General features: G+C 45.1%; 1 protein-coding gene across 1 annotated transcript in view; it reads left to right on the top strand.

The window, feature by feature from the left end:
• Positions 1 to 26,070, top strand: part of PIGU (phosphatidylinositol glycan anchor biosynthesis class U) — a 120,026-nt gene that overhangs the window by 7,471 nt on the left and 86,485 nt on the right. Inside the window, exons 2-4 of the mRNA XM_062204063.1 lie at positions 5,151 to 5,215; positions 23,087 to 23,146; positions 24,782 to 24,844. Of these exons, the coding sequence (XP_062060047.1) occupies positions 5,151 to 5,215; positions 23,087 to 23,146; positions 24,782 to 24,844 (188 nt within the window). The remainder of the gene's footprint in view (positions 1 to 5,150; positions 5,216 to 23,086; positions 23,147 to 24,781; positions 24,845 to 26,070) is intronic.

Genomic DNA, 26,070 nt, shown 5'->3' with positions numbered 1-26,070 from the left:
CCACCATGGCTGGCGCGCTGTGCTGATCTGAAGCCAGGAGCCAGGTGCTTCCTGCTGGTCTCCCATGGGGGTGCAGGGCCCAAGCACTTGGGCCATCCTCCACTGCCTTCCTGGGCCACAGCAGAGAGCTGGACTGGAAGAGGAGCAACCGGGACTAGAACCCGGCACCCATATGGGATGCCGGTGCTGCAGGCAGAGGATTAACCAAGTGAGCCATGGCACCAGCCTCCAATTTCCGTGTGTTTTTAAAAACTATTATAAAATAATTCATGCTCGTTGCTGAAGATTCAAAAAATGAAGAAAAGATCAAATAAACTGAGCATCTTCTGCAACCTTATCACTCAGAGATGGTTAATTTTTTTTTTTTTAAGATTTATTTATTTTAGGGGCCTGCACTGCTGGCGTTCCATGTGGGCACCGGTTCAAGTCCCGGCTGCTCCACTTCCAATCCATCTCTCTGCTATGGACTGGATATCCCAGGTCCCAGGTCCTTGGGTCCCTGCACCCCTGCACCCCTGCACCCCTGTGGGAGACCCGGAAGAAGCTTCTGGCTTCAGAACGGCGCAGTTCCGGCCGTTGCACCCAATTGGGGAGTTAACCAGTGCATCTAAGACCTTTCTCTCTGCCTCTCTTTCTCTCTCTGTAACTCTTGACTTTCAAATAAATAAATAAATAAATCTTTAAAAAATTTATTTATTTTAAAAGCAGATTTATGCAGAGGCAGAGAACGAGAGAGAGAGAGAGAGGTCTTCCTTCTGCTGCTTCACTCCCCAGATGGCTGTGATGGCCAGCACTGGGCCAGGCCTAAACCAGGAGCTTCTCCCAGGTCTATCACGTTGGTGCAGGGTAAAAAGTCTTGTACATGGCCGGCGTCATGGCTCAACAGGCTAATCCTCTGCCTTGCGGTGCCGGCACACCGGGTTCTAGTCCCGGTCGGGGCACCGGATTCTGTTCCGGTTGCCCTTCTTCCAGGCCAGCTCTCTGCTATGGCCCAGGAGTGTAGTGGAGGATGGCCCCGGTGCTTGGGCCCTGCACTCCATGGGAGACCAGGAGAAGCTCCTGCCTTCGGATCAGTGCGGTGCGCCAGCCGCAGCGCGCCGGCCACGGCTGCCATTGGAGGGTGAACCAACGGCAAAGGGAAGACCTTTCTCTCTCTCTCTCTCACTGTCCACTCTGCCTGTCAAAAAAAAAAAAAAAGAATTGTACATTTCCCAGGTTGTTAGGAGGAAGCTGGATTGGAGGTAGGACAGCTGGGTCACAAACTGGTACCCATATGGGGTGCTGGCATTTCAGGCAGCAGTGTTACCCACTTTGCCACAAAGCTGACCCCTATGTTTCATTTTTCCTTGTTCATTTGACACTTAGAAATTTCTGTTAAAAAAAAAACAAACTCTCTGGGCTGGCACTGTGACATAGTGGGTAAAGCCACCGCCTGCAGTGCCAGCATCCCCTGTGGACACTGGTTCAAGTTCCAGCTGTTCCACTTCCGATCCAGCTCTCTGCTAATGCACCTGGGAAAGCAATGGTAATGGCTTAAGTCCTTGGGCCCCTGCACCCATGTGGGAGACCTAGAAGAAGCTCCAGGCTCTTGGCTTTGAATCGGCACAGCTCTGGCCATTGTGGCCATTTGGGGATTCAACCAGCAGATGGAAGATCAATCTCTCTCTCTCTCTCTCTGCTTCTCCATAACTCTACCTTTCTAATAAATAAGTAAATCTTTAAAAACAAAATCACTGGGGGCAGGCACTATAACATAGCAGGTGAGGCCATTGGCGGCATCCCATATGAGTGCTGGTTCAAGTCCCAGCTGCTCCACTTTCTATCTGGCTCTCTGCTATGGCCTGGGAAAGCAGTAGAAGATGGCCCAAGTCCTTGGGCTCCTGCACCTGTGTGGGAGACTCGGAAGAAGCTCCTGGCTTTGGATCAGTGCAGCTCCGAAATTGTGGCCATCTGGGGAGTGAACCAGTGGATGGAAGACCTCTCTCTCTCTCTAACTCTGACTCTCTGTAACTCTGCCTTTCAAATAAATAAATCGATAAAAATAATAAAAAAAAGTTAAGAGGCAGGCGCTGTGACTCGGTTAATCTTCCGCCTGCGACACTGGCATCCCATGTGGGCACCAGGCTTAGTCCCTGTTGCTCCTCTTCCAGTCCAGCTCTCTGCTGTGGCCCGGGAAGGCAGTGGAGGATGGCCCAAGTGCTTGGGCCCCTGCACCCGCATGGTAGTCAAGGAGGAAGTACCTGGCTCCTGGCTTCGGATCGGCACCGTGGCAGCCATTAGGGGAGTGAACCAACGGAGGGAAGACCTTTCTCTCTGTTTCTCTCTCACTGTCTGTAACTCTGTCAAATAAATAAATAAATAAATAATAAAAGTTAAGAACATTGACTAAAGCCACACATATATAATCATGGCCAAAACTGCATGGATAAATTCAAATCACAGTTATAACAGACTAAATTCAAGTTTTATACAAAATGTCTATAAAAAGACTGTTCTCCTTTCCCTTCCATTTGTTTATTAATATATTCAGTTATTCATAATAGTATTTTTAACTTTATTTTTTAAAAGATTTATATGTTTATTCATTTATTTGAAAGGAAGAGTTACAGAGAGGCAGAGTCGGAGAAGCCTTCCGTCTGCTGGTTCACTCCCCAAATTGCTGCAATGGCCAGAGCTGCGCTGATCGGAAGCCAGGAGCTTCTTCCAGATCTCCCATGTGGGTGCAGGGGCCCAAGCACTTGGACCATCTTGAATTGCTTTTCCAGGCTGTAGCAAAGAGCTGGATTGTAAGTGGAGCAGCCGGGATTTGAACCGGAGCCCACTGCAGGTGGTGGCTTTACCCACTGTAGCAGTGCTGGCCCTCAGTATTTTTAACTTTAAAGTGTTGTTTATAAATGTATACATTATATCAATCTGCTTAATCTCCATGAATGAACATTGGGTTTCTTTTTACTTTTTTCAGTATTGTGAGCACTATAATGAACCTGCCTCTCTGGGCAGTTGTCCAATTATTTTTTTGGGATAATACTCTGGGAATTATCATTTCTGAGTCAACAGGCAAGCACTTAACAAGTGCATATTGGGAGAGCATTGTGGTGCAGATGGTTAAGCCACCTCTTGGGACGCCCACATCTCCTATCAGAGTACTTGGAATTAAGTCCTGCCTCTGTTCTGATCCAGTTTCCTGCTGATGTGCCTTGGAAGCAACAGATGGTGGCTCAGGTATTTGGGCCCCTGACACCCACATGGGACACTTGGATGGAGTTCCTGGCTCTTACCTCTGCCTGGCCCATCTCCAGCTGTTGCAGGCATTTGAGAAGTGAACCACTGGAGGGAAGATACCTCTTTTTTTTTTTTTTTTTTTTAAGAAAGCTTTTATTTAATGGATGTAAATGTCATAGATACAGCTTTAGGAATATAGTGGTTCTTCCCCCATACTCGCCTTCCCACCCCACTCTTGTCCCATCTCCTACTCCCTCTCCCATCCCATTCTTCATTAAGATTCATTTTTAATTAACTTTATGTGTAGAAGACCAACTCTATACTAAGTAAAGATTTCAACAATTTGCGCACACACACACACACACACAAAGTCACACAGACACAGAATGTATAGTTCTGTTTGAAAACAAGTTTTACAGTTTATTCTCATAGTACAACTCATTAAGGACAGAGATCCTTCTTGGGGAGTAAGTGCACAGTGATTCCTGTTGTTGATTTAACGATTAGCACTCTTATTTATGACGTCAGTGATCACCCGAGGCTGTTGACATCAGCTGCCTTTTGAGTCCACAAACTCCAGTATTTAGGGCCATATGCAAAGTGGAAGGGAAGATATCTCTCTAGTCTGTCATTCTGCCTTTCAAATAAGTAAATTAATAAATGAATCTTTAAAAAATCATTCTCAGTACTCGGTATTTGCACAATAAACACACTTGAAATATATGGTAATACAAAAATTTATTTAAAGTGCATATTTCCGTGGGGCCGGCACTGTGGCACAGCGGATTGACGTCCTGGCCTGAAGCACCAGCATCTCATGTGGGTGCTGGTTCGAGACCCGGCTGCTCCACTTCCGATCCAGCTCTCTGCTATGGCCTGGGAGAGCAGTGTAGGATGGCCCAAGTTCTTGGGCCCCTGCACCTGCATGGGAGACCAGGAGGAAGCTCCTGGTTCCTGGCTCCTCTTTGGATCAGCGCATCTCTGGCCGTTGCGGCCAACTGGGGAGTGAACCATTGGATGGAAGACCTCTCTCTCTCTGCCTCTCCTCTCTCTCTGTAACTCTGACTTCCAAATAAATAAATAAATCTTTAAAAATAAATAAAGTGTATATTTCCCTGTAGAAAAGTTATACAAATGTCATTAAAACAGACAGCATATGAGACTGACTGCTCATTTCCACATTCTATGGCTAGCATTTCTTGCCAGCTTCTACTTTGTTTTATTATTATTTTTTTTTGCAGTGGGAGCTGAATATACATAATTAATCACTTTTGAGTGGGTGGAAGTTAGAAGGGGATGGAAGGAAGGGTAAAGTGTAACTATATCCATGTGGTTCTTTTTTTTTTTTTTTTTTTTTTGACAGGCAGAGTGGACAGTGAGAGAGAGAGACAGAGAGAAAGGTCTTCCTTTTGCCGTTGGTTCACCCTCCAATGGCCGCCGCGGCTGGTGCGCTGCGGCCAGTGCACTGCGCTGATCCGAAGCTAGGAGCCAGGTGCTTCTCCTGGTCTCCCATGGGGTGCAGGGCCCAAGGACTTGGGCCATCCTCCACTGCACTCCCTGGCCACAGCAGAGAGCTGGCCTGGAAGAGGAGCAACCGGGACAGAATCCTGCGCCCCGACTGGGACTAGAACCTGGTGTGCCGGCGCTGCAAGGCGGAGGATTAGCCTGTTGAGCCGCGGCGCTGGCCTCCATGTGGTTCTTACAGTGACCACTGTCCTTCAGGGTAAAGGGATGTTCTATATGGACGAGAGTTCCTCATCCTTGGAAACGCTCCAGTCAAGACTTAGAGCCACTTGCTGGGGTTGCTGTAAAAGGGGTCTGTTAAATTCTGGGCTTCTTCTTGGTCCTGGGTGTGTCTCATAGTTCAGTTTATGACCATCTATTTATGTCTTTGAAGTCTGAGTGATTTTAAATATTTTACTTTTCAGTGGTTGAAGGCCTTGCACTGTTGGACTTGGGAGTGTCTCCATATTCCGGAGCAGTCTTTCATGAAGTAAGTGTTCTTTTTCTGTTTTCCAGATATTAAGAGTAGTTTACAGGCTCAGATACCAAAGCCTAACTGCTGTTTTGTACAAACATTTAAAAATATCCACTTTTGAAAATTATATTTAGAAACAGTCCTTTTTTAGATGTGCTGCATGTCAGAGGTTTCACAATTGCAGTGGAAATGATCCAGATTAAGATTGTAGATGGGGGTGGGGAACAGATGAGGCCTCTGCAGAAGTTACCATTTTTAATGGCAAGTTGTAAATAGTTCCCAATCCATAAATAGATTATATGTTTGTTGGCTGTAATCAGTTCTTTGGAACATGGTTTCCCATGGAAATTGTGACAGCGGTGTTGGTTCCGTAGAAATCTATGAAAATTTACTTAATCTATAAAATTAATTCTTTTTTAAAATGATTTTATTTATTTATTTGAGAGGTAGAGTTGGAGAGAGAGAGATCGAGAGAGATCGATCTTCCATCCACTGGTTGTCTCGCCCAGCAGACGTTAATAGCTGGAGCTGAGCTGACCCGAATCCAGGAGCTTCTTCCAGGTCTCCCATGTGGGTGCAGAGGCCCAAGGACTTGCGACATCTTCCACTGCCTTCCCAGGCCATAAGCAGAGAGGTGGATCGGAAGAGGAGCAGCCAAGACGTGATCTGGCACCCATATGGGATTCTGGCATTGCAGGTGGGGGCTTAGCCTACACCACAGTGCTGGCCCCATAAAATTAGTTCTTAATAATAATAATAATTGGGGCCAGCGCCGTGGCTCACTTGGTTAATCCTCCGCCTGCGGCATCGCATATGGGCACCAGGCTCTAGTCCTGGTTGCTCCTCTTCCAGTCCAGCTCTCTGCTGTGGCCTGGGAGGGCAGTGGAGGATGGCCCAAGTGCTTGGGCCCCTGCACCTGCATGGGAGACTAGGAGGAAGCACCTGGCTCCTGGCTTTGGATCAGTGCAGCGCCAGCTGTAGCGGCCATTAGGGGAGTGAACCAACAGAAGGAAGACCTTTCTCTCTGTCTCTCTCTCTCACTGTCTAACTCTATCCGTGAAATTAAAAAAAAAAATGCCAAAAAAAAAAAAGTAATAAAAAGAAAACCAAAACCAACAAAACAAAACAAAACAAAAAAAACCTCTTAGTTCATTATCATTTCTATTATTTTTTTTTAAGATTTTATTTATTTATTCAATTTAGTCAATTTCACAGAGAGAAGAGAGGCAAAGAGAGAGAGGTCTTCCATCCGATGGTTCACTCCCCATTTGGCCGCAACGGCTGGAGCTGCACTGATCTGAAGCCAGGAGCCAGGAGCTTCTTCCGGATCTCCCACGTGGGTGCAGGGGCCCAAGGACTTGGGCTGTCCTTTACTGCTTTCCCAGGCCATAGCAGAGAGCTGAATCAGAAGAGGAGCAGCATGGCTGGTGCCGCGGCTCAATAGGCTAATCCTCTGTCTGCGGCGCCGGCACACCAGGTTCTAGTCCCGGTTGGGGCGCCGGATTCTGTCCCGGTTGCCCCTCTTCCAGGCCAGCTTTCTGCTGTGGCCCGGGAGTGCAGTGGAGGATGGCCCAAGTGCTTGGGCCCTGCACCCCATGGGAGACTAGGAGAAGCACCTGGCTCCTGGCTTCGGATCAGCGTGGTGTGCCGACCGCAGCGCAGTGGCCATTGGAGGGTGAACCAAAGGCAAAAGGAAGACCTTTCTCTCTGTCTCTCTCACTGTCCACTCTGCCTGTCAAAAAAAAAAAAAAAAAGAGGAGCAGCTGGGACTAGAACTGGCACCCATATGGGATGCCAGTGCTTCAGACCTGGGCGTTAACCCACTGCGCCACAGCGCCGGCCCCACCTTTATTATATTTTAAGATTTTTTTTATTTGAGAGGCAGAGTTACATGAGAGACAGAGATACAGCAAGAGAAAGATCTGTCTACTAGTTCACTCCCCAAATGGCTGCAACAGTTAGGGCTGGGCCAGGATGAAGTCAGCAGCCAGGAGCTTCTTCCAGATCTCCCAAAGGGGCCCAAACACTTGGGCCATTCTCTGCTGCTTTCCCAGGTGCATTAGCAGGGAGCTGGATTGGAAGTGGAGCAGCTGGGACTTAAACCTGCGCCCATGTGGATGCTGGTATTGCAGGCAGTGGCTTAACCTGCCATGCCACAATACTGGCCCCTCACCATAATCTCTTTTTTTTTTAAAGATTTATTTTATTTTTATTTGACAGACAGAGTTACAAAGAGAGGTAGAGACAGAGAGAGGTCTTCCATTGCGCTGGTTCACTCCCCAGATGGCTACAACAGGCAGAGCTGCACCGATCTAAAAAGAAAGCCCTGCAGGGGCTGGCGCCGTGGCTCACTTGGTTAATCCTCTGCTTGCGGCGCCGGCATCCCATATAGGTGCCAGGTTCTAGTCCCGGTTGCTCCTCTTCTAGTCCAGCTCTCTGCTGTGGCCTGGGAGGGCAGTGGAGGATGGCCCAAGTGCTTGGGCCCCTGCACCTGCCTAGGAGACTAGGAGGAAGTACCTGGCTCCTGGCCTCGGATTGGTGCAGTGCCGGCTGTAGCGGCCATTTGGGGAGTGAACCAAAGGAAGGAAGACCTCTCTCTCTCTCTCTCTCTCTCTCTCTCTCTCTCTCTTTCACTGTCTATAACTCTGTCAAAAAAAAAAAAAAGAAAAGAAAAGAAAAAGAAAAAAAGCCCTGCAGGTCCTTTTCAATATACCAACCACCTTTCTTTCCTTTTCTCTTTCTATTTTTATTGGCTGTATCATTTTACAGTAGAAGTCTTCTTATTTGACAGTTTACCTCCTAATTTATTTTTTAAAGATTTATTTTATTTTATTTGAAAGAGTTACAGAGAGAGAGGGGTCTTCCATCCGCTCGTTCACTCCCCAAATGGTCACAACAGCCAGAACTGAGCTGATCCAAAGCCAGAAGCCAGGAGCTTCTTCTGGGTCTCCCACATTGGTGCAGGGACCCAAGCATTGGGCCATCCTCCTATTGTTTTCCCAGGCCACAGCAGAGAGCTGGATGGAAAGTGGAGCAGCCTGTACTCAAACTGGTGCCCATATGGGATGCTGGCACTGCAGGCTGGGGCTTCAACCCATTGCACCACAGTGCCAGCTCCTTATTGCCTGATTTTTTAAAAAAGATAGTTTATTTGAAAGGCAGAGTTACAGAGAGAGAGGGAGATACAGTCAGGGACCTTCCATCCCCTGGTTCACTTCCTAAATGGCTGCAGTGGCCAGCGTTAGGCCAGGCAGAAGCCAAGAGCCTTGAACTCCATCTGGGTCTCCCATGTGGGCATCACCCACTGTTACTTGCCCAGGCACATTAGCAGGGAGCTGGATTGAAAGCAGAGCAGCTGGCTTGAACCAGGTGTGGGCATTATAGGCAGCAGCTTAACCCACTGCACCACAACACTAGCCACTTACATTCTAATTTTTATAATTACTTATCTGCCTTATAATACTTGGAGAACAATTTTTTTTTCTATCGAGTCCTTCAAAAGCATTCAACTTGGGCCTCATAGAAATAACAGCTGTCTTTTGCATTTGTATTTTATTATCTTTATATTAAGATCTAATGAAGGCCAGTGCCGTGGCTCACTTGGCTAATCCTCTGCCTGCGGCGCCAGCACCTCAGGTTCTAGTCCCGGTTGGGGCACTGGGTACTAGTACTGGTTGCTCCTCTTCCAGTCCAGCTCTCTGCTGTGGCCCAGGAGGGCAGCAGAAGATGGCCCAACTGCTTGGGTCCCTGCACTTGCATGGGAGACCAGGAGGAAGCACCCGGCTCCTGGCTTCGGATCGGCGCAGCGCCGGCCATAGCAGCCATTAGGGGAGTGAACCAATGGAAGGAAGACCTTTCTCTCTCTCTCTCTCTCTCTGTCTATAACTCTGTAAAAAAAAAAAAAAAATCTAATCAAACCACGACAAAAAGAACTATTGGCAGAAACAGGAACAACTTAAGAGACTCTTAGTAAGCACATATTTCAATTATAGGGAACAGATGTATGTAGGCATGTCAAAGGCATGTCCACTAACCACAGGGTACTGTGTCTTCTAGACATAGTGAGAACTCCCTGAGAGTTCTGACTTCCTCTCATTATGCTAATACTATATTCTCTATTACCCAAATGTCTGCTCACGCTATGTTCTCTTTATGGAGGGCCATTCTTCCTCCTCCTCCTCCTCCTTCTTCTTCTTCTTTTTTTTAACATTTATTTATTTATTTATTTAAAAGGCAGCGTTAAAGAGAGGGAGAGACAGAGAGAGATCTTCCATCTGCTAACTCACTCCCTAAATGGCCATAGTGACTGGTGTCAGGTCAAAACCAGGAGCTTCTTTCTGGTCTCCTGCATGGGTGCAGAGGCCTAAAGACCTTGGCCATCCTCTGCTGCTTTCTCAGGCAAGTTAGCAGTGAGCTGGATTGGAAGTTGAGCAGCCGGAACTTGAACTGGCGCCCATATGGGATGCTGGCACTGCAGACTGTGGCTTTAACCCACTGTGCCACAGTACTGGCCCCTCTTCCCTCTATTGTTGACTTTATTATTCAGATATTAGCTCAGGATTTACCTTCTCTAGAAAGCCATCCTCATCACTTTAGACTAGGTTAGATTCCCTCCTATATCTTGCAAAGAGTCTTAGGCTTTTTATTTTCATGGCTTTTATCATACTCTTGAAATTGCCTCTGTATTTGTTTTACTCATTATGATATACTCTCCTCAAAACAGGTACTAGCTTCCCTGATTCCTAATGCTGATCTTTTAATCTGTATTTGCATTCTATTTGTTAAGTATACCAAGTGCCAGTTACTTTGCTAGGTACTAAAGGTACAAAACAATATGTAATCTCTTGCCTTATGTTTATATTTCTGAGACAGACAATAAGTAAGTAAAGAAACAAATATCAAAGCCAAAAATGTTATCAGGGTTAAAGAATTTCATTTTTTAAAAAAAGATTTGTTTATTTATTTGAAAGAGTTACAGAGAGAGAAAGGATAGACAGATCTTCCATATGCTGGTTCACTCCTCAAATGGCTGAAGTGGCCGGAGCTGGACCAATCTGAAGCTAGGAGCCAGGAGCTTTTTCTGGGTCTCCCACATGGATGCAGAGGCCCAAACTCTTGGGCCGTCTTCTGCTGCTTTCCCAGGCCATTAGCAGGGAGCTGGATAGGAAGTTGAACAACTGAGACTCGAACCAGCACCCAGACAGGAAGCGGCTTAACCCGGTTTGTCAGAACACTGGCCCTGAAGTTCATGTGTTTTAAGATTTGTTTATTTATGGGGCTGGTGCTGTAGCACATCAGGTTGAAGCCCTGGCCTGCAGCATCGGCATCCCATTTAGGCACTAGTTTGACTCCCGGCTGCTCCATTTCTGACCCAGCTCCCTTCTGATGCACCAGGGAAAGCAGCCGAGGATAGCCCAAGTGCTTGGGCCCCTGCACCCATGTGGAGACCCAGAAGAAGGTCCTGGCTTTGGTTTGGTTCAATGTGGCCATTTGGGGAGTGAACCAGTGGATGGAAGACCCTCTCTCCATCTCTCTCTACCATTCTCTGTAACTCTTTCAAATAAATAAAATAAACTTTTAAAAGATTTATTTATTTGTAAGGTAGAGTGATATAGAAGGAGAGACAAAGAGAGAGATCTTCCATTCGCTGGTTCACTCCCCAGATGCCTGCAACAACCAAGATTGGGTCAGGCTGAAGCCAGAAATTCCACTGTGGTCTCCCATCTGGGTGGTACAGAATCAGTTATTTGAGCCATCGTCTGCTTCTTCCCAGGTGCACTAGCAGGGAGCTGGATAGGAAGTGGAGTAGCCAGAACTCAAACGGGCACTCCCAAATGGGATGCGGGTATCCCAAGCAGTGACTTAACCTGCTGTATCACAACTCCTACCCCAAGATGTTCACTTCACGATGATGAAGGGGTTAGTTCATCAAGAGGACATCATAGTAAAATGATATTTGTATACCTAATCATAGAGCTTCGACAACATGAAGTCCAGATTGATATAACTATAATGAAATAGTTAAATTTGCAATCATGATTAGAGATTTCAATATTGCTATTTTAATGACTGATAGAATAAGTTGACAGAAAATCACCAAGGTTTTCGAAGACTTGAACATTATCAACCAACTTGACTTTTTTTTTTTTTTTTAAGATTTGAAAGGCAAAGTTATGATGGGGGAAGAGAGGGAGAGAGAAAGATATTCTTCATCTGCTAGTTCATTCCCCAAATGGCTGCAATGACCAGTGCTGGATCAGGCTGATGCTAGGAGCCTGGAACTCCATCTGGGTCTCCTGTATAGGTGGCAGGGGCCCAAGCACTCAGGCTGTCTTCTGCTGCTTTCCCAGGCACATTAGCAATGTGCTGGATTGGAAGTGGAGCAACTGAGATTCGAAGCGGTGCTCATATGGGATGCTGGTGTTGCAAGTCAGGGCACTGCACCACAACGCTGGCCCCTTTATTTCTTTCAACAAGAGAAAAACACATACTCTTTTTCAAATGGCCACAGAATGTTTTCAAGATAGAACATTATTCTGGCCCATAAAACAAGGTTCAATAAGGTTAAAAAGACTTGAGTCTTACAAGGTAAATTCTCTGACCACAATTGAACTAATGAAAAAGTACTGGACTTAACAGGGTAGGCCTCCACCTAAGCCACCAGCATCCCATATGGGCGCCAGTTGTAGTCCTGGCTGCTCCTGTTCTGATCCAACTCTGTGCTATGACCTGGGAAGACCGTTGAGGATGGCCTAAGTGCATGAGCCCTGTGCCTGCATGTAGACCCCGGAGAGGCTCCTGGTTCCTGGCTTCGGATCTGCCTGGCTCTGGCTGTTGTGGCCATTTGGGGAGTGGGCCAGTGGATGGAAGATCTTTCTCTCTTTCCCTCTCTGTCTGTAACTCTGCCTTTCAAATAAATAAATAAATAAATCTTCTAAAAACGTGATTTCAGTTACTGATAAGTAAATTGAGAAAAATAAAGCTGGGTTAACAAGATAAATAATACTAGTTGTGTGTGTGTGGCTTTTTAGATACAGTATTATGTTCAGGGAATATGTTCTGAGAAAGTGAAATTTGGTTAAGAGATCTAAACAAAACATACAAGCCATAAGAGGGCCCTGATTTGGGAATGAATTTGGTGTTTGGGAGTTACAGAAAGATTGCCAGTGTGGCGAAGGCAGAATCAGCAAAGAAAACAATATTAGAGGTGAATTTGTTTTTTTTTTGGGTTTTTTTTGTTTTTTTTTATTTTTTATTTTTATTTTTGACAGGCAGAGTGGACAGTAGAGGGAGACAGAGAGAAAGGTCTTCCTTTTTGCCATTGGTTCACCCTCCAATGGCCGCCGCGGTAGCGCGCTGCGGCCGGCGCACCGCGCTGAGCTGATGGCAGGAGCCAGGTGCTTCTCCTGGTCTCCCATGGGGTGCAGGGCCCAAGGACTTGGGCCATCCTCCACTGCACTCCCTGGCCACAGCAGAGAGCTGGCCTGGAAGAGGGGCAACCGGGACAGGATCAGTGCCCTGACTGGGACTAGAACCCGGTGTGCCGGCGCCGCTTAAGCCACGGCGCCGGCCTAGAGGTGAATTTGGTTGAGCGTTTGCCACAGTGGTTAATTTGCTACTTGGGATACTCACATCCCATATTGGAGTGCATTGTTTGAGTTCCAGCTACTCCACTTCTGACCCAGCTCCCTACTAATGTGCACCTTCGGAGACAGCCAGGTTGACTTGAATACCTGGGTCTCTGTCACACACATGGGAGACCTTGATTGAATTCTGGGTTCCTGGCTTTGGCCTGGCCCAGCCCTGGCTGTTAGCATTTGGGGAGCGAATCAGTGAATGGAACATGTCTCTGTCTGTCTCTCTTTCTGCCTTTCAAATAAAATGAAAATAAACAAAAAATAGAGATGAATTAAGAAGTTAGAAACCAGATTATATAGGACTTTATATAACTATAGTTAGTAGTATGACGGAAAGACACTAGATAATTTTTTTTTTTTAAGATTTTATTTATTTGAGAGGCAGAGTTACAGAGAGAAGGAGAGACAGAGAGAAAGCTCTTCCATCTGCTGGTTTAATCCCCAAATGGCCACCAGGGCTGAAGCTGGGCCAATCTGAAGCCAGAACCCAGGAGCTTCTTCTGGGTTTCCCGGGTAGGTACAGGGGCCCAAGCACTTGGGCCATCTTTTACTGATGAGGCTTAGCTCATTAAGCCACAGTGCCAGCCTTGACGCTGGAGATTTTTAAACCAGGAGACGGGCCTGTGCTGTGGCATGGTGGGTTTAGGCCTCTGCCTGCAGCATTGGCATCCCATTTGAGCACTGGTTCCAGTCCCAGCTGCTCTACTTTTGGTCCAGCTCCTTGCTGGTGGCTTGGGAAAGCAGTGTAGGATGGCCGAGGTGCTTGGGCCCCTGCTCCTGTGTTAGAGACCTGGAAGAAGCTTCTGGCTTCAGATTGGCCCAGCTCCGGCCATTGCAGCCATATGTGGAGTGAATTAGCAGATGGAAGACTTATCGCTCCGTCTCTCCCTCTCTCTGTCTGTGACTCTGCTTCTCAAACAGATAAACCTTTAAAAAAAAAAAAAACTTTAAAAAGAAACACTAGGAGACATGTGATTATCTTTATATTTGATGTTTAATACTGCTGCAAATACCGAGAGAAGTTGACTCTAGGGCAAGAGTTGAGATAGAGAAAATTACAAAGGTGCTGTTGGAGTAGTGTAAGCAGGATGATGGTGACTTGGCACTAGAATATCAATGAAGTTATGTTTTAATGTAGTTTTTCTAAGTAATAAAATATAAAGAAACACAATTATGTCATGCCAAATGAAAACACTTTTTAAAAAAAGATTAGTTTTTAATTGAAATGCAGAGTGACAGAAAGAGATCTTCTGTACACTGGTGCACTCTCCAAATGGCTGCAGTATCTAGGTCTAGACCAGGCCCAAGACACCAGCCAGGAATTTCATCTGGGTCTTCCACATAGGTGGCAGGGCCCCAAGTACTTGGACTAATGCCTTCCTGGGGCATTAGCAGGAAGCTGGATTGGAAACAGAGCAGCGAGGACTTAAACTGGTGCTCTGATATAGGATGTCAGTGTTGCAAGTGGCAGCCTAACTCACTGCACCACAGTGAGAAAGTTTATCACGACTTTGCATCATTTCTTTCTTAATCTTCAGATTTTTTTTTTTTTTGGACAGGCAGAGTTAGTGAGAGAGACAGAAAGGTCTTCCTTCTGTTGGTTCACCCCCCAAATGGCTGCTACAACCAGCGCATTGCACTGATCCGAAGCCAGGAACCAGGTGCTTCTCCTGGTCTCCCATGCGGGTGCAGGGCCCAAGCACTTGGGCCATCCTCCACTGCCTTCCCAGGCCACAGCAGAGAGCTGGACTGGAAGAGGAGCAACCGGGACAGAATCCGGCCCCCCTACCGGGACTAGAACCCGGGGTGCCAGCGCCGCAGGCGGAGGATTAGCCTAGTGACCCACGGCGCTGGCCATCTTCTTCAGATTTTATTATCCAATTCCTAGGGAAAGGTCAGAGTATGTGAAAGTAGAGAGGAAAATTCTGTATAAGATACAAAGTGAATTTAGCAACCACATATTAGATTTTGACTGCTTTCGAAAAAGGTGATTTTCTGTATTATACCCAGTACTGATAGTAAAATTATGAGTGTGTTCGTTCCCTACTCAACTGAGAAGGGTCACTCAAAGAGATATAGTATAAAGACAATTATTATTATTATTCTAAGATTTCTTTATCTTCTTGAAAGAATTACACAGAGAAGGAGAGGCAGAGAGAGGTCTTCCATCCACTGGTTCACTCCCCATTTGGCCACAATGGCCAGAGCTGTGCCCATCCAAAGCCAGTAGCCGGTAGTTTCTTCCTGGTCTCCCACATGGGTGCAGGGGCCCAAGGACTTGGGCCATCTTCTACTGCAGTGCAAGATGGCCCAAGTCCTTGGGCCCACGCACCCACATAGGATACCCAGAGGAATCTCCTGGCTTCAGATCGGCTCAACTCCAGCTGTTGCAGCCATCTGGGGCTCTCTGCCTGTTTCTCTCTGCCTCTCCTTCTCTCTATGTAACTCTGACTTTCAAGTAAATAATAAATCTTAAAAAAAAAAATAGTGTTAATTGTTAAATCAACAACAGGAGTCACTGTGCAGTTTATCCCTATGTTGGACCTCAGTCCTTAATGAGGTATACTATGAGAATTAATGGTAAAACCTGTCTTCACAGTACTTTATACTTTGTGTGTCTATGTGGGTGCAAACAGTGGAAATTTCTACTTAGTATAGAGTTGGTCTTCTGTATATAAGGTGAATTAAAAACGAATTTTAATGAAAAATGGAATGGGAGAGGGAGTAGGAGGTGGATGGGAGTGGGGGTGGGAGGGCGGGAATGGGGGGAAGAAACAGTATATTCTGAAAAGCTGTACATATGAAATTTTTATTCATTAAATAAAAACCTCAAAAAAAAAAAAAAGAGTAAGTGGAACCCAGAATCCACTAATAGATAGTTGTAATCTTTTCAGAACTTTGAAACGCAAAGTTAATGCCTCTGTTTTCAAAGAGATATAAAAAGTTAATCTCAGGGGCCCATGCAGCGGTGTAGCAGGTTAAGCTGGCGCCTGCAGTGCCAGCATCCCATGGGGCGCCAGTTCGAGACCTGGCTGCTCCACTTCTGGTCCAGCTCTCTGCTGTGGCCTGGGAAAGCAATAGAAGATGGCCTAATGCTGTGGCGCAGTGGGTTAATGCCCTGGCATCCCATATGGGCGCCGGTTCGAGACCTGGCAGCTCCACTTCCAATCCAGCTCTCTGCTATGGCCTGGGAAAGCAGTAGAAGATGGCCCCAAGTCCTTGGACCCCTGCACCTGCCTGGGAGACCTGGAGGAAGCTCCTGGTTCCTGCTTTGGATTGGCGCAGCTCTGCCCTGTTACGGCCAATTGGAGAGTGAATCATTGGATGGAAGACACCTCCCTCGCCCCCCACCCCCCGCCTCTCTTCTCTTTCTCAAATAAATAAATAAATCTTAAAAAAAAAAAAAAAAATGGCCTAAGTCCTTGGGCTCCTGAACCCATGTGAGAGACACGGAAGGAGCTCTTAGATCTAGGCTTTGGATCGGCACAGCTCCGGCCATTGTGGCCAATTGAGGAGTGAACCATCGGATGGAAGACCCCTCTTTCTCTCTCTCTCTCTCTCTCTGCCTCTCCTTCTCTCTCTGTGTAACTCTGACTTTCAAATAAATAAATATTTTTTAAAAAAGTTAATCTCAGAATTAGCATATTGAAGTATAGTATATACTAGGCCTTCTGCTAAGTGTGTGTACAAATTACCTCATTTATCCTTCAAAGAACCCTGTGAAATAAGTTACTAATCCATTTTATAGCTGAGAAAGCTAAACTTCGGAGGGGAAAACAGCTTGTTCAAAGCCATACAAGTGGAACCTGGGTTTATTTTATTTTATTTTTATTTGACAAAGTTAGAGAGACAGAGAGAAAGGCCTTCCGTTGGTTCACCCCCCAAATAGCCGCCACGGCTGGCACACAGCACCAATCTGAAGCCAGGAGCCAGGTGCTTCCTCCTGGTCTACCATGCGGGTGCAGGGGCCCAAGGACTTGGGCCATCCTCCACTGCCTTCCCGGGCCACAGCAGAGAGCTGGACTGGAAGAGGAGCAACCAGGACCAGAACCCAGTGCCTATATGGGATGCTGGCACCGCAGGCAGAGGATTAGCCTAGTGAGCCACTGCGCTGGCCCCAAGACCTGGGTTTTTTTTTTTTTTTTAATTAAATTAATTAATTAATTAATTTTTTTTGACAGGCAGAATGGACAGTGAGAGAGAGAGACAGAGAGAAAGGTCTTCCTTTTTTCCGTTGGTTCACCCCACAGTGGCCACTGCGGCCGGCACGCTGCAGCCAGCGCACCGTGCTGATTTGAAGCCAGGAGCCAGGTGCTTTTCTTGGTCTCTCATGCGGGTGCAGGGCCCAAGCACTTGGGCCATCCTCCACTGCCTTCTTGGGCTACAGCAGAGAGCTGGACTGGAAGAAGAACAATTGGGACAGAACCGGCGCCCCAACCGGGACTAGAACCTGGTGTGCCGGTGCTGCAGGCGGAAGATTAGCCTATTGAGCCGCAGCGCCAGCCAAAAACCTGGGTTTAAACCCAAGTTGGAGGTCTGGTATTGTGCTGCAGTGGATTAAGCCTCTGCTTGGTATGCTGGAATCCCATATTGGCGTGGCCGATGGAGTCCCAGCTACTCCACTTCTGATACAGCTTCATGCTAATGTGCCTGGAATGTAGCACAAGGTAGTCCAAGTACTTGGGCCCCTACCACTGATGTGGGAGAGCTGGATGGAGTTGTGGCTGCTGGCTTCAGCCTGGCCCAGACCGAGCTAATGCGGGCATTTCAGGAGTGACCCAGTGGATGGAAGATTGATCTCTTTCTCTCTCCCTCTATCCTTCCTCCCTCCCTCTTCACTTTGTCACTCTGCCTTTCAGATAAATAACTTTTTATATTAAATAAATAAACTCAAGTCTGATTTCAAAGCCTTTGTTCTTTCTACCATGCTAACTTGTCCTCACTAGAAAGGCTGTCAATGACCATTACAGTATCATAGGACACATTTTTGCATGTAGTTGGAATTTGGGGAGAAATTCTCAGTCATCAGCATGGACTCACTAAAACCAAGTCATGTACTTCCTTTTTGGTTCTGGTGCATTGATTAATGGCTTGTAGTAGCAGACCAAGCCTCCTGCCAAAAACAACTAGAAAAGCAGAATGAACAGAAAAACCATCTGTTTGAGTGCATTGCAAAGGACCGAGGTAGCCAGGTCTTGCAGGGCCTGTGTTCCATTGAGGAAACTGCAAACAGTGAGTGCAGCAATCCAAGCTGCGTTCTCCTGAAGCATTTATCAGTGTGTAAGTGACACAAGCTGAGAGGCCAGGAAGCAGAGCAGAAACTGGCTGTTCAGAGGCCAAGGAGGTAAGCAGAGCTGTTTTTGGTAGTCTTAGGTTACTGGGCAAGTAAAAACTTGAGCCCAACCAAAGTAACAAAGCTCTGGTTAAAGGACGTGGCATTCTGGTGGGGCTTCTGAAGGACGGCGCTCGCTCGAGGAATGAGGGTAGGTCAGATTTAGACTGCTCGCATGAAGACTGAACCCGCCTTCCATTTAGCTCACTCCCTAATTAGATTAAAGTGATGGAGTCTAGTTTCTTATCAAACGTTTAAAGAAATCTTTTCTGGAAGAAAATAGCCTCATCCAGAGTGCTGTAATTTTTCTATTGTTTAATCAAAAATGACCAAGTACAGTAAGATTTTAAAAATAGGTAATAAAAAGATTTACAAGTTGAGATATTGGAATTAGTCATATTTGGACAAGATAAGTGTCATCAATGATTAAAATGGTAAGAGAATTTTGCCATAGAATAGAATATATGAAAATGAATCATGAATACTCTAGAATGGAAAACATAGTAAAAATATAATAGATACATTTTTCAGCAGATTACATAGAGCTGAAGAGGAAATTAATTATCTGGAAGATAAGGTCTGTAAAAAATACCTAGACTAAAGTTTGGAGAGAAAAGAATAGAAAACACGAAGAGAACTCATAGATCTGTGAGACACAATAGAAAGATCTAACATGAGAGATCTTCAAAAAGTTCAAACAAAATGTGTATTATGAAAAAACTATTGATGGATTTTTAAAATTTTTGCACCAAAATAAGCTGTAAAGACTATATTTACTTATTTTGGGGAGTGGGGAAGAAAAGAGAGAATGCATGTGTGTGTGCTGTTTCATCTGCTGGTTCATTCCTCAAATGTTCACAACTGCTGGAACTGAATTGGGCAGAAGTCAGGAACCAAGAACTCAAACCAGGTCTCCAAAGTGGGTGGCAGGTACCTAATTACTTGAACCATCACCACTGCCTCCCAGGGTCTACATTAACAGGAAGCTGGAGGCAGGAGCCAGAGCTGAATATTGAACCCAGGTATTTCCATATGGGATGTCTTAACTGCTAGGCTACACACTCACTCCTAAACTTATCTTTTCATTTCATTTTTCCACAAACTTTTTAAAGTACCTTATATCTACTAGTGGAATTACAGAATGGGAGAAGGGATGATAAGGTAGCGGTGATATTTGAAGAAATACTAAAAGTATTTTCAGAATTTATTAAAGTTTTTTGACTCAAGAGGCTCTATAAAGCCAAACAGGATACATTCAAAGAAAAACATAGACTGTAATAAAACTGCTGAAACCAAAAGACAAAGGTTAGAGACAGCCAAAGGGGGACAGTTATTATTAAAGAACAGTAAAATGGAAACTAATTTCTTAACAGAGATGGTGGGATCCAGAAGACAGTAGAAAGGTATCCACATAGTACTGAAAGAAAACGACTGCCAACATGGAATTCTATACTAGGAAGAAATGTCTTTCAGAAATGAAGGCAAAGTAAAGACATTTCCAAGCAAGTAAAAATTGATAGAATTTGTTGCCAGAAGACCTGCATTATAGAAAAGAGAAAAAGGCAGAAGGATTATGACCTTCAACAGTATCATGGAATATGAGAAGGAATAAATAACAGTGAAAAAAAGGTACATATATATATACAGACTGTGTAAACTATAATATGTCCTGTGGATTTAAAATGTATGTTGAGGGGCTGGCATTGAGGTACAGCACGTTAAGTCTCTGTGATGCTGCATCCCATGAGTGCTGGTTTGAGTGTTGGCTGCTCCTCTTGTGATCTGCTCTCTGCTAATACCCCTGGGAAGGCAAAGAAGATGGCTCAAGGTCTTGGGCCTCTTCCACCCGGCTAGGAGACCCAGATAGAATTCCTGCTCCTGTCTTTGGCATGACCCAGGCCTGGCTGTTGTGGTCATTTGGGGAGTAAATCAGCAGATTGAAGATCTCTCTCTCTCTCTCTCTCTCTCTGTCTCTCTCTCTCTCCGTCTCTCCCTCTCTTCCTGTTACTCTGCCTTTCAAATAATAATTTATTTTTAAAAAAAAAACCTCTCAGAAGATTTTCTTTAGAACTGCATTTATCTATATAGCTTCAAAATATATAAAGCAAACATTATATAATTAAAGAAAGAAATAGCCAAATTCGTGATCATAATGGGAGATTTCAAGCATATCTCTCTTAGCCAATGATGGAACAAACAGGCCAAAAACAGCAAAAAGGATATAAAAGATTTGAACACATCATTAGCAAACATGGCCTGGGTCATATATAGAATGCTGTACCTATAATATGTTAACGTGTACATGCACATTCTTCTCAAGTGGAACAGTTAACCATGTTGACCATATGCTGGGCCAGCACGTTTTATTTATTTTAAAATGTTTATTTTAAAATTTTTATCCAATTGAAAGGCAGAGCACGAGAGAGAGAAAGGGAGAGAGAGAGAGAGAGAAAGAGAGAGAGATTCCATCTACTAGTTCACTTCCTAGGTAAGTAACAGCCAGGGCTAGTTTAGGCCCAAGCCAGAAGCCAGGAACTCCATCTGGGTCTCCCATGTGGATGGCAGGGAGCCACATATGTGGACCATCATCTGCTGCCTTCCTGGCACATTAGTGGAAGCCGGATTGGAAGTGCAGGGTGGGAGGGACTTGAACTGGCACTTCAGTATGAGAAGCAGGCATCCCAAGTAGCGGTTTAACCTGTGGTGCCACAACACCTCCTCCCCTACACCTTTCAAATAATTGAATTATATTTTCTGTGACCACAGTAGAGTTCAGCTAGAAACATATCTCAAGAACACAAAAAGAGAACTTCCAAATATTTGGAAATTAAACATTGTGTATTGTAAACTAGTCACAGTTAAAGAAGAAATGTCATGGAAGCTAGAATATATTTTCCATTGAATGATATTGAAAAACAGTATATCAAAGCATGTGTGATGGAGCTAAAGTCATACTCAAGAAAATTGATTTCTTTAATAAAGAATTGTGAATTACTTTGTGTCATTAAGATTGACATGTTAGTTGAGATGGACAAATTCCTGGAAAAAATCTAAACCAACAGGGAAAATATAGCAAATTTGAATAGTGTTTTGTCTGTAAGAGAAATTGAATCTGTAATGAAGCATCTTTCAAAGAAAACTCAAGCTGAGATGACTTCACAGGGAGTGAATTTTTCCCAAATCTTTGAAGAGGAAATAGCATTAATTTTATACAAACTCACAGGGATCAGAAGAAAACATTTCCCAGTTCATTTTATTAGAAATCTTGGTCTATTAAGGAGTTCCCCTGGCTCTTTTTTTAAAAATAATTTGTAAGATTTATTTTTTTAAAGAATTGTTATTTGTGAGGTAGCATTAAAGATAGATGGAGAGACAGAGAGAAAGGTCTTCCATCTGCTGGTTCACTCCCTACATGGTGGCAACAGCTGGAGCTGGGCTGATCTGAGCCCAGGAGTCAGGAGCTTCTGCCAGGTCTCCCACATGGTTGCAGAGGCCTAAGCGTTTGCGCCGTCTTCTACTGCTTTCCCAAGCCATAGCAGAGAGCTGCATTGGAAGAGGAACAGCTGGGACTAGAACTGGTGCCTATATGGGATGCCAGTGCCACAGGCACCAACCCCCATACGTTTTAAATAATCCTTTTTTTTTTTTTTTTTTTTTTGACAGGCAGAGTGGACAGTGAGAGACAGAGACAGAGAGAAAGGTCTTCCTTTTGCCGTTGGTTCATCCTCCAATGGCCGCCGCGGTAGCGCGCTGCGGCCGGCGCACCGCGCTGATCCGATGGCAGGAGCCAGGTGTTTATCCTGGTCTCCCATGGGGTGCAGGGCCCAAGGGCTTGGGCCATCCTCCACTGCACTCCCGGGCCACAGCAGAGAGCTGGCCTGGAAGAGGGGCAACCGGGACAGGAATAATCCTTTTTTTAAGATTTATATTGTTTATTTGAAAGAATTTTAGAAAGGTAGAGGTAGAGAGGTCTTCCATCGCTGGTTCATGCCCCAAACGGCCACAACGCTAGAACTGAGCTGATCCAAAGCCAGGAGCCAGGAGCTTCTTTTGGGTCTCCTACCTGGGTTCAGGGGCCCAAGGACTTGGGCCATCCTCTACTGCCTTTGAGGTGCATTAGCAGGGAGCTGGCTCAGAAATGGAGCAGCTAGGACTCAAACCAGTGTCCATATAGGATACTGGCGCTGCAGGCCAGGCTTTAACCCGCTGCTCCACAGTGCTGGCCCCCTCCCCCACTTCCCTTAGCTCTTATACATATCTTAGAACTAAAATTCACCTCCTACCTTTAGTGTGTTAACAGTTCCTAAACGGATGTTCATCATATGTCAGATTTTGTTTATTCCCTTCATTCAGTAGTCCTAGAGGGCCGGCGCCGTGGCTTAACAGGCTAATCCTCCGCCTTGCGGCGCCGGCACACCAAGTTCTAGTCCCGGTTGGGGTGCCGGACTCTATCCCGGTTGCCCCTCTTCCAGGCCAGCTCTCTGCTATGGCCTGGGAAGGCAGTGGAGGATGGCCCAAGTGCTTGGGCCCTGCACCCGCATGGGAGACCAGGAGAAGCACCTGGCTCCTGGCTTCGGATCAGCGAGATGCGCTGGCCGTGGCGGCCATTGGAGGGTGAACCAATGGCAAAAAGGAAGACCTTTCTCTCTGTCTCTCTCTCACTATCCACTCTGCCTGTCAAAAAAAAAAAAAAAAAAAGAAAAAGAAAAAAGAAAAATAGTCCTAGAGGCACAAAAATGACCCAGTGATATTAAATTTTTCTCCTTCATGTGTATACTGGTCAACTAACATAGATCAGTGTTCTAGGAAAGAAAGATTTTTGCTGACAGAAGTGTTTTCCCTTACCCCCACTCTGGAAACTGATAATAAGGTATACTAAGGGTTAATTTAACTTTTTAATATGTTTTTCTCTTGCAGACTCCGTTAATAATATACCTCTTTCATTTCCTAATTGATTATGCTGAATTGGTATTCATGGTAAGTAACCTCCCACATAAAATTGTTATGTATTTATTTCTCACTTCACATTTTCTTATTTTTAAGAAAACTGTCTTGGAACTTTTTCAGGGGGCTGGCGTTGTGGTGTAGAGGGTTAAGCCTCTACCTGCAGCACTGGCATCCCATATAGGCCCCTATTTAAGTCACATCTGCTCCACTTACAATCCAGTTCCTTGCTAATGTGCCCGGGAGAGCAGCAGAAGATGGTCCAAGTACTTGGGCCCCTGCACCCACGTGGAGGACCTGGAAGAAGTTCCTGTCTCCTGGCTTTGACCTGGCCCAACCTTGGCTATTGTGGCCATTTGGGGAGTGAACCAGCAGATAGAATATCTCTTCCCTTCTCTTTCTCTCTCTCTCTCTGTCTCTCTGTGTCTCTGCCTTTCAAATAAATTAATTAAAAAAATAAAAGTTTTTCAGAAAACAAAAACACACAGATTATATATCTTTTTAAAAATTTTTATTTATTTATTTGAAAGAGAGGGAGAGACAGAAATCTTCCATTTGCTGGTTTACTCTTCAAATGGCTGCCATGGCTGGAGCTGGGCTGGTGAGAAGCCAGGAGCCAGAAGCTGCTTCTGGTTCTCCTTCATAGGTGCAGGGGCTCAAGGACTTGGGACATCCTCCTCACATCCTCCTCTGTTGTCCCGGGTGCACTAGTAGTGAGCTGGATCTACAATAGAACAGCTGGGTCCAATTGGTGCCCACTTGGGATGTGGCAGCTTTACCTGCTACTCCACAGTGCCGGTCTATAAGTATATACACACACACATACCCATATATAAAATCTTAATTTTTTTTTAAATGCAGACAGAGACATATATACAGAAAGAGAGAGAGAATGAATAGCCTGCTCTCTGGTTCACTCCCTAAATGTCCACAATATTTATAGCTGGGTCAGGCATAAACCAAGAGCTGGGAACTCAGTCTGGATTTCCCATGTGTGTGGCAGAGATCCAACCACTTGAGCCAGATGAAAACTTCCCCTCTGGTGCACATTAACAAGAAGCTAGAATCAGGAGTGGAGCCAGACATAAACCCAGGTACTCCAATATGGGATGCAGGTGTCCCAACCTGTGTCTTAACTGCTATGCAAAACATCCTCCATAAAAACTTACATTTGAATTCATGGAATTGTGGCTGTATTATGGAAGTGTGAAGTATAATCTCTGACATCTGAACAGTTCTAATTCTTTATTCTTTTTAGAATTTGATTTTTGGATTGTATTTGTAGTCTTGAATTTTTTAACTCCCAGATTTTATGATTGACTTTAATTCGTGATGCCAGTGTGAAAGGCATCCTGCATTTCCTAAGCATTCTGCCTAGAGATTCTGTAAGTTGTTTTCTGAGGTCAGAGGCCTAGAGGATTTTATGAGTTCAGCAATCGGAACATTCAAAATTGAGATGACAGGGCTATGGTTTGAAAGCATAGCAATCTGAAACACTTGTATAGCATTAGGATTTACTGTGTGCAACGCATTTGACATATATTCAAGCCTGACTGGAAGAGTTAGGTGCTGGGTAGTCCCTCACCATCCTGAAACTCCAGGCCCCGCTAGTATTCTGTTACTTCTGCACTAATTGGATTCTGTTTTGTATTCCCTTGTTCTTGACAGATAACCGATGCACTCACTGCTATTGCCTTGTATTTTGCAATTCAGGACTTCAATAAAGTTGTGGTAAGTGGTAGGAGTGAAGCTTCTGGCCTGTTCAGCCAGCTCTGGAAAGACAAACCCAAATCTACAAGACAGCTTTATTAATAGATGCAGATGGACAGTTTAATCAGTGTGTCTTCTACATACACCCAAGGATGTTCACATTTTCTGGGACAGAATTGAATGTTGGTTATATGAGGACCCTTACAAATTTCCCTTTTCACAGGAAAATGAATACACCTTTTAATCACTGTGTTAGGCTTATCTGAGATAAAATTGGATTTCCAGTGTTCTATTTCCTGCAGAGAGTAATCAGAATTGGAAAAAAAAAATTAAATGATGCTTTTTTTTTTTTTAAGTTTATTTGTTTATTTATTTGAGAGGTAGAGTTACAAAGAGGAGGAGATACAGAGAGAAAGGTCTTCCATCTGCTGGTTCACTCCCCAAATTGCTGCAACAACCAGAACTGGGCTGATCCAAAGCCAGGACCAAGGAGCTTCTTCCAGGTCTCCCACACAGGTGCAGAGGCCCAAGCACTTGGGCTATCTTCCACTGCTTTCCCAGGCCGTAAGCAGAGAGCTGGGTCAAAAGAGGAGCAGCTGGACACAGACTGACACCTGTATGGGATGCTGGCACTGCAGCAGAGGCTTAGCCTACTGTGCCACAGCACTGGCTCCTGCTTTTTTTAAGATTTATTTATTTTATTTATTTGAAAGGCAGACTTACAAATAGAGAGATCTTCCATCCACTGATTCACGCCCCAAATGACCACAGTGTCAGGAGCTGGGCCAGACAGAAGACAGGAGCCAAGAGCCAGGAACTTCATCCGTGTCTCCTATATGGATGCAGGGGCCCACTATGGGGTGCCAGCATTGTATGCTTATGCCATTATGGCACAATACAGGCCCCCAGAATTGGAAAATTTAATGTATATTAAATGCCTGTTGAAAGTATTGATATAAACTTTAGTCTTAAGCCAAGGGAATTGCATAGTAGAACTAATCTCCTTTTCTTGAGTTCTTAGAAAGTTAACAGAATAATCACATGTGCTATCCATGTAGTTACCAAAAAAAAAAAAAAAAAAACTGCAGTCCTCCTTGGTTGTCTGGGAACCGTTGAGTTTTTGGACTAGGATAGGATGAAGCTGCATCTCATTAGTGGTATCTGTCTGTGGTTCATTTTTACTTCTGTTACCAAGTTATAGAACCAGAAACAGCAGCATGGCTTTCTGTGCACTGGTCATCAGTAAC

Source organism: Lepus europaeus, chromosome 10 (genome assembly GCF_033115175.1).
Source record: "Lepus europaeus isolate LE1 chromosome 10, mLepTim1.pri, whole genome shotgun sequence".
Lineage (NCBI taxonomy): Eukaryota > Metazoa > Chordata > Mammalia > Lagomorpha > Leporidae > Lepus > Lepus europaeus.
The sequence above is the reverse complement of the archived record's forward strand: the minus strand, read 5'-3'. Positions and strand labels throughout refer to the sequence as shown.